Source organism: Calonectris borealis, chromosome 4, assembly GCF_964195595.1.
Source record: "Calonectris borealis chromosome 4, bCalBor7.hap1.2, whole genome shotgun sequence".
NCBI classification, from domain to species: Eukaryota; Metazoa; Chordata; class Aves; order Procellariiformes; family Procellariidae; genus Calonectris; species Calonectris borealis.
Window position 1 is genome coordinate 80,054,120 of NC_134315.1, and position 8,663 is coordinate 80,062,782.

The following is an 8,663-nucleotide window of genomic DNA, read 5'->3' on the forward strand; positions in this document are numbered from 1 at the left end:
TCGTACCCGCGGCAGAGCCAGCTCTCCTGCGTCCCCGTTACCCCTCCGCAGCCACCCTCCTCTGGTCGATTACTTTCTCTTTCAAACATCAGTACAGTCCTTTTAAGAACAAAAGCTGGGCCGTATTGAGCAGCAGTTGTATCAATCTTACTAGATTAAAATTCACAGAAGTTGCTACATAAACCAAATTGCTTTTAGAAGTTAAATGTAAGGTGACTGACTGGTAAAGCATTCTATATGCTGGTAGCAGCCCATAAAATATATAAAACTATTTTTATAACTTGTTTTAAAGTTATATTTTAGTTCTGAGATCTAATTCTAATTTCTTCTGCCTTGCAGTGCATAATATTCCACACCACTGTATCAGAAGCAATTCACTCAAGAAGTTAAATCAGTCTTCCTACAGCATCAGACAGCTACAGAAACACCACAGTTAATATTCTTTTTCTTTGCCTCTTTTTAAGACCAGAATGTACTTTTTACTTATTATTTCAGCCAAGTCAATACAAAATACCTTCGGAGCTTCAGGTCAGATTAAGAAAGAATATACGCACACACAGAGTAAGCACATTGAACAACGGCATAAAGGTACTATGGCTAATGGATCAGGAATGTAAAATGATTAATCAGAACAAAAGTTCTTAATAGTTAATTCATTATGTCATTTAAAGAGGGGATTAAAAAGATTTTTTTGAATCTCCCCAAAGGAAAGATTTACGGCTCAGTGCAACCGAACAGACGTGAATATCTCTGGTGGTTCTGCAACTGAAACATTTGATGACACATCTATCATTTCTTTACTGATAACCTTCTACATGATCCTACAGCTAAAGAAGCAATTAACTTACAGAATTAAACTTCCTCCTGTGACAGGAACCATCCTGTGTCCTGACAGTTCAGGCTCTCTGTACCTTTTAGCCATTCTGCGTTAACACAAAATATATCTAAGCCTCTCTTCTGAGGCAAATATTTAGGTCATTGCTATGCAAGAGTAACTTGAAAAGATATATCACTGTATTTTTTAAATTTATATCCAAGTGGTATGCTTTACCATTGGAAGTTCTGATTTCTTTCCACATATGCTACACAGGGTGAAAAGACACTTAATGGGTTTTAAACAACTGTAGTAATTTAAGCTGTACTGACTAATGTGGACGAATTTGTGATATAGTGAATAAACAATTAGCTTTTAGGGGGGAAATCTGTTATTAAACAAAATTATATTATATTAAACAAAAGATTAGGCCACCAATGCACTAAGGAAATAACAAAAAAGTGACAGCACTGGCTTTGGAACATGGAAGAAGATTGATCTGACCAAAAGCAAATGTTTATATTTGATCTTAAGTCACTCTAGAAGCATTTTAGGAACAACAGAAATAAATACATACTTTTAAGGTGCAATTCACTTAACCAGTGCCTGCCTAAAGATGAGCTATTTTTCTATGTTGTCTACTGTGGAAAGTTAGAGGACTAGCTCTGATACAGATGCCTACATTATAAACCTCAAAATCTGGGCAAGATGACAATCTGTGCAAGTGATGGAGACTAAAATGCTACAAATTTACTCTTTCTGGCTAAATCCTCTCCATTATCAGAACGTTGTTTGGCACAGACGATACATGAAGAGGATAACTCTTGCTAATTCTTCAATGACTCTAATGCTGAAAGACTGCAGATTCAAGCTTGTATTGCCCATTTCAATGCACACATATACTAACGGATGCACTACCTAAGCACTCACAAAATAGAACAAGAAAAAAAGATATCTCATCCCCCTCCCAATAACGGATATGGTTAATATGAAGCTTTTTCCCTGGCAGTTATAAAAGAATAATTACAACGGTAGAAAAAGATTAGGCTTACATGAAGAAAGTGAAGAGATCCCCATCCTGACTTCAATTCAAAATATTTCTTTCGAAAAGCACACAAAGGACAAGACAATCAAGAGGAGATCACACAGCTAATTATTTGGAAAAAATAATTTCACAGTGTTCTAATTTTTCATTTTGAAAATGTGATGAACTCTCAAGGAAATACAGAAAGTGCATGTATTGTGGAAATGAAGGAAAAGGTAGACCAACTTACTGCCTAGACCACCAGCACTGCACAAACTGTCAATAGTAAAAAAAATCCTATTTAGTTTTCCCCCTATTATCAGCTGCTTTTCCTTTGGAAAAATCTCAAAGCTTTACAGTCACAAAAATTTCACAAAGAGTAACTGTAACAAAAAAAGATATTAAATTAGTAGACCGTCAGCCAGGACAATCATGGTCTATTAAGATAAACTTACTCTGTGGATATCTAGATAGATTTTCTCTGTATGTCCATTTAAATGAATTATTTGCACTCTTAGCCTTCTAAAAGACACAAGGAAAATAAAATATAACATTGTCACAGCATAATGGTCCCTCCTGCCTGACAGACATTAGGAGAGGAACAAAAGTTACTGAAAAATGAACATTGAGATGACATTACCAAGCTATTTTCAAAGTGGGAGGCAATTAGACTATGAAAATGTTCTCTTCCGTTATTTCTATTATACCAGAGGAAGATAAAGTAAACAAATATGAAGATGGATAGTTATTGTTGATGCACAGTGACAGCTACCCAGTATGTTACATTGAAGAACTATGTTCTATCAGTCCAGATTTTATACAGTGACAGGCAAATCTGTAACAATCAGGTAGCCTAAAAATCTAAAAAAAAAAGTGCAGTTTCAAGTTGTTTGGGTCTTTTTTTTTTTTTAATTGTAGAAGTTGTGGTGGAACTAGAATAAACTTCACCTGTTGTCTAATAAAACAAACCATTTATTAGTTTTACAGAATTTAGGTTGATAAACTATGTCAAAAGATTTTCAGAAGGGCTCTTTACACTTGTGTCCCTGACACTACAGATACTCAAGCTGAAGTACCACCACTTCTGCACCTCTAAAGATGAGACAAAGACGCTCATTTTAGAGGGTTTGCTTTTGCCTTGACCTCTTCTGAGGTCAATATATAATACTGATAAAAAATCACCACTTAACCTTACAATAGCAATTTTCGAAGTGCTCAACTCCAATTCACAAACTTTAAAGAAGAGGGCAGTTTAGCCTAAAGTCCAAATATTAACTATTCTGGCCACTTTGCAAATCTTATTCAGGTATCTGAAGGAGAAATTCTCTTGAAAACCTGATCTTGCATGCAATCAGGATGTCCCTCCTTGGAGATAGTCAAAAGGCGCTTGGACGTGGGCCTGCTGGAGCAGCGGGGTTGGACCAGATGACCTCCAGAGACGCCTTCCAACCTCAGCCGTTCTGCGATTCTGTGAACTGCAATGTAACAACTACCCTGTACTTCTTCAAACCTACAGAATATCTTTTGTTATGATGGCCCCCTATTTAAACTCTTACAAAGAAAGAACAGTACAGACATAGCTTTCAACTTGCTCACCTAACTTGTGCCTGAACTTTAGGGGCTTAATGAATCAGTCCTTCTAAAGCAAATCTAGGTTCTCTATGTACTTAACAGAGAGGCCTTTGTCTCAGAAGACCCAAGACAAACGCTGACTTCTTGAGTTAGGTAGTGAATCATTAATGAGTAATTATTTTTGCTATCAGTTCTGCATTAACCCTCCAGTTTCTGAACTCTGTCCTATCCAGAGGAACTGGCAGAACCAATCCTAGAGGTTCTCTGGATGTTGGGAGCTTTCTCAAGTGTTTTAGGTTATTTTGCATTAATAGAGCACGTGTAGAAACATTCACCTTACTCTCAGCAAGCTCACAGTCCTACCAGATGTAAGTATATCCAGAAAATATTAAATAGGAGACATGTCAAACAAAATTAAAGCACAAAAAAGCATTACACCCAATTCTATATTGCTAGTATTTAAAATGTAAGCTTAGCAGAAACAAGATAATCTTGAGTACTGAAATTACACAGAGTCTACATTTAGCAACCTATTTTCACACTTAAAGCGCACAATTCTGTCACAGTCAATGCAGCAGAACTCAGTAAAACATTCCTGTTTAATAGGATGTCATTTATCCGCAAACACACTTTACAATAATGGATTTTCAACTACCGCAAATTGATTTTATTTCATTCCTTCCACATGTCATTGTGCCACAGAGGATAACTCCTTTGATATTAATAGTAATGAAGATGCATTGCATCTGACAGCCCTAACAACATGTTTAATAGAACATTTTAACTTTAAGTAGATGAAGAATCAGAAGGGAACACTTTTTCAGATTCCACTGTTTCAGAACACAGTTCTGTATAAATGAAATTATCCTACTTAAAAGTTATTTCCACTTTGAGATTATTTCTGTGTAATTTGACAGTTTTATTTTGGGAGGATAACATTCTGACATACTGCAAATTATTCTCCCAAAACAATACAGCTTATCCTTTTGTATCTGCTTTAATCAAATTTGTCTCAATAGCCTCCTACTTCTGGTAAGTAATTCTGGCAATTAATGATCCTAACTTATCCTAAAATGACAATCCTAAGGTGTCACTCCCCAAGAGAAACAATACAAAACATACTGTTTCAAACTGCTACTACACAACCCAGGGAGAGATTTATTCAGGCTTTATTTTACATATTGTGTTACCAGAAACTGCTGCTTCTGCAGAACAACAGGAGTTTTGCCAGTGACGTGGGTCAGACCTTGCTTCTTTCCCGCAATTTGGGTTTGCACTTAGGAGATTCTCAAAGCATGCTCACCTACCTGACTCAAATGCTGCCATCATGTTCTACACAGAAACTCCATTTATTGAGTTTCATCTTTATTCCAGATCTCTCCCATGCAATTTGTTTGCATAAGGAAAACACCTACTTACCTAGGAGGTATATCTTATTTATAATTGCATGTGCAGAGAATGTTTTGGAAAAGAGTGTATGCTGCAATTTTAAAGTGTAACAAATTAAAGTGTAACGAAAAGTTCAAACCTTTTGTTTAAGGAAGCAATATTTGCAGGGTTACTGCAGCTTGACAAATATATTAACACTGAAAAAAACAAAAACCTAGTTAAAAATGAAAGAAAAATTACCATCAATTGCATGCAGTGCTGTCGTTGCCTTTCGTTTTTCCGGTTCCTCTTTCCATTATGAAAGTTCTAACAAAACATTCTCCCTTATTTTTAGCACAAACAGGGCAACAACCAGCATCTTACAGATTTTGAGCTCCTAGACCAAGTACCATTTTTGCAAGGTGATCTCTAACTACCCCACTTTGTAACAACACTCTTCACAAAAAGAAAGTGACATATACAGCAAGAAATAATGTTAAGAAGCTACTCCTACTGACCCGTAACTACCTCCTCACTTGAACAGCACAATAGAGAGTGAAAAATGACCTTCAGGAATGTACAACTTAAAATGTTAAAATGGAAATTGTCGAGTCATTTAGCGACAGAAGAAGCTTTTAAGACCAATATTAACATAAACCTTGCTTGCAAGCAAGAGCCATAAAACAGAGATAAGAAAGGTGAAATGCTGCAACCAACTCCTGACATCTGAAACCTATTTCAAATGGCTAATAATCCAGTCTATTCTTCAAAATTTATGTTGACATTTACTTTTGCTCACCGCATTTACCTCCTGCTTGTAAGACTAGCAACACGCACATTACATATGAATAGCTCTTGGGTCCTGCCCTGAAGTCCTGTGCTGTTTTCAAATGCCACTGAAGCATGTGCTTAGATAGAAGCTATCATCAGACTAGAGAGTTAAACACTGCAATTCCATTTAGAATCCCGCGTGTTGGGTGGGGTGCGGTGTGTGTAAAAACACTACCACTCTTACCCCCTTTTCTTTATCAGTTACTTAGCAACTAGTTGTCTTTAATTTCCTTTTGGGAGACTATTTTCCATATACAGTAAGGGGAACGGAATTCAGAGGTGCCCAACAGCCCGTTTATAGAACTTAGCTCAGCAGAGACTTGCGTGTCACTGGAGAGAAAACAAATGGTAGTAACAAGTGAGTTGTTTTATCTTACATTCTTTGCTAATACAGGTACAAGCGACAACTGCACGGACTCTCCTCCAGCCTGGAGGTTGAATGAATTGCTACACCTGGAATCAGTGACTACTCAAAGCCAGACAGACTGGCTTCTCTCTCAAGGCCCAAACAGTTCACGTTGCTACTGACAGATCTGCATCCTCCATGAGTTCCAACTATTAATAACTGTTCACTTTAAGATTAAAAAAATGTCACTTTGCTGAAATGACCATTAGTTTGTGCACATACTTTACCTGTACATCGTTGGTGTTCATTCTTGTTCCCTCCTTCCCAACGAAGATGTCATCTATGTCAACCAGAATGTATCTATCCAAGGACAGTCTGAGCTTCTTTCCAGACAGGAAAGAGATGGCATCTATGAAAATCAGCTTGTGCAGCCAAAAATTCAAGTTATTGCCGAAAAGGACTCGTTGAATCCCATCGTGGAGCCCCAGGTCATGAATTACTGTGGCATGGAGAGCACTTTTAGCAGCAGGTGGTGAAAGGTTTTCTGGTGTCTTTACTTTTGCAAAAATCACTGGTTGATAAGCTGTATGATTAATCTGGAAAACCGCCCAGTCATTTCCAAGCAAGGGACCTTTCTCAAGCTTAGAAGATTTAGTCACATGGAGCAGTGGGGAATGAGGGTTAATGCAACAGTCCTTAATACCCAGATTGCCGTGGACATGGAAAGGAAAGCCCTTCAACTGAAAGCTCTGCAAGCTGTTCTCATTGCCTTTGTGAAATCCAATAACACCTACACCATATTCTATACAGTACTTATCTAGAAGGCCTCTGTTCCAAGAGTCCATATTCACATACTTTAGAATATTTTCATACACTATGAGAGCATATTTGCCTTTATTTTTGTCTATAAGCACTGGGAGGTCACCTTTCCCAGGTGCAATCTCAATGTGAAACTGAAATCTGCTAGATTCTAGAATGGTTATTATATCTTGGCCTAATGTTGAGTACTGACTTTCCACAAACACCAGCACTACAAGATCTGTCCTCAGGGGATCAATAGGCTTCATGGTCTTCATCTCCATCAGCTTGTATGGCAACAGTTGAAGATCACCACATTCCACTTCTGAAGAGATTTCAGAAAGTTCATTTTCCTGTTTGTAGCCATTATACAAGTAGTACGCAGAAATAACTATGCTCACCATACAAAAAGTGGCCAGCAAAATAACTGTTCTTTGAAAATGTCTGTGAAGTTTCATGATAAAGCTCATGTTGTTTACTTGCCTTAGATTGCTCTTGATAGCAGCGTTAAAAACAAACACAGATTTTCAACAACTTGTTCCAGTCCTCTAAAATATTTATGTCACCATTGCAGCACACACATCTATCTTCCACAAAGCTTTACAGAAGGTACAGTCTAAAAGAAAAAAAAAAATAATCAGAGATTTAATTGAGGTATCACACTTGTGAAGTATCATCACACTTTAACGGTGAGCAAAGAAATCACTGCCAAACAGAGGTTTGGGAACAAACGGCTCAAAACTTTCATAGTTTCTTTTTGAAATTTTGCATTAGTAGCGTTATTTCTCCCTTGCCATGTGCATTTGAATGTCTCTAAATCTCACAGGCTCCTTACCCCAGAGGATCAAGTAAAAGAGGGTACACACAGGAGGCACTGAAAAGCAAGATATGGCGGTAAAGAACTTGCTGTTTTTCTGAAAATTTTTTACCCAAAGATAAAAGTTAACTCCAAGTAGACAATTGCCAACAACCTAAACACTGAAGAAAATTTATAACCTTCCTCCTTCCACCCCCAAGAAGCTGGGGGAACATCAGTCTACATGATCTGTCTTATATTAATTTTTTACTGTTGTTTTAACCGTTGTATACATACATACCCATATACTCTATATTACATGTATTATAGAAGTATTTTTAAAATAAAACTACACTTTTCCTGCAACATCAGTAGTAATAGCATTTTACTGGACTGTGTATGTGCACTGTTTTGCAAATTGTTGGAAGCACTTTATATTTCTTTGTATTTTAAAAAAGCATAAAATAATCCAACTCTTAAATTTGAGAAAAGAGAGTAATAAATCAAAAGCTAATGTAAGAGGCAGATCACCTAAGGATATACTTAGGCTTTAACTTGTACCTAAGGAAAGCAGTTGTTTTTCAAGCCAACAGTACAATTGCTGTCAAAAGTTTCTAGTAAAACAACCGAATGATGCGACAAGTATAAAATAATTAAGTACCATAAGTTATAATGGAAGGTTAAAAGCAGATTTTGAAAAATACTACGGGTGTGAAGATCTAGAACATGCGATTGTAACTTTACAATGTACTACACATCCATTCCCATTTGTAAATGGGACTAGGATAAGACGTGTGTCACGTTAAGATGGTCATTTCCCGACTGAGTGCTTAATCCTTCCATGATCATTTTTTAAAAAAAAATAAAGTAGAGCTTAAAAAGTGAATACCAAGAAGCTCCAGAAGTATAACCAATATCAAATATGAACTTTTCTGTACAGGTTGAAAGAAACAATTAAATTTTCTTGAGAGATCATGATAAAAAATGGTATCTGCTCAAGCTCTATCCCATGTTTTGTATTTTCTAAGGTTTACTGGGTTTTTGTTAGAAATTTTGATTCCTAAAACAGCTGACAACCTTCAGTACTGAATCAGGGAGCAGATGATATAGAAGA

General features: G+C 36.7%; 1 protein-coding gene across 2 annotated transcripts in view; it reads right to left on the bottom strand.

Annotated features, from left to right (window-relative positions):
- LOC142082263 (bifunctional heparan sulfate N-deacetylase/N-sulfotransferase 3) overlaps positions 1 to 8,390 on the bottom strand; it is a 62,905-nt gene extending 54,515 nt beyond the window's left edge. For both annotated transcript variants that reach the window (XM_075150285.1, XM_075150286.1), the window contains exon 1: positions 6,243 to 8,390. In XM_075150285.1, the coding sequence (XP_075006386.1) occupies positions 6,243 to 7,223 (981 nt within the window). In that variant the 5' untranslated portion in view covers positions 7,224 to 8,390. The remainder of the gene's footprint in view (positions 1 to 6,242) is intronic.
- Between the last annotated feature and the right edge of the window lie 273 nt (positions 8,391 to 8,663).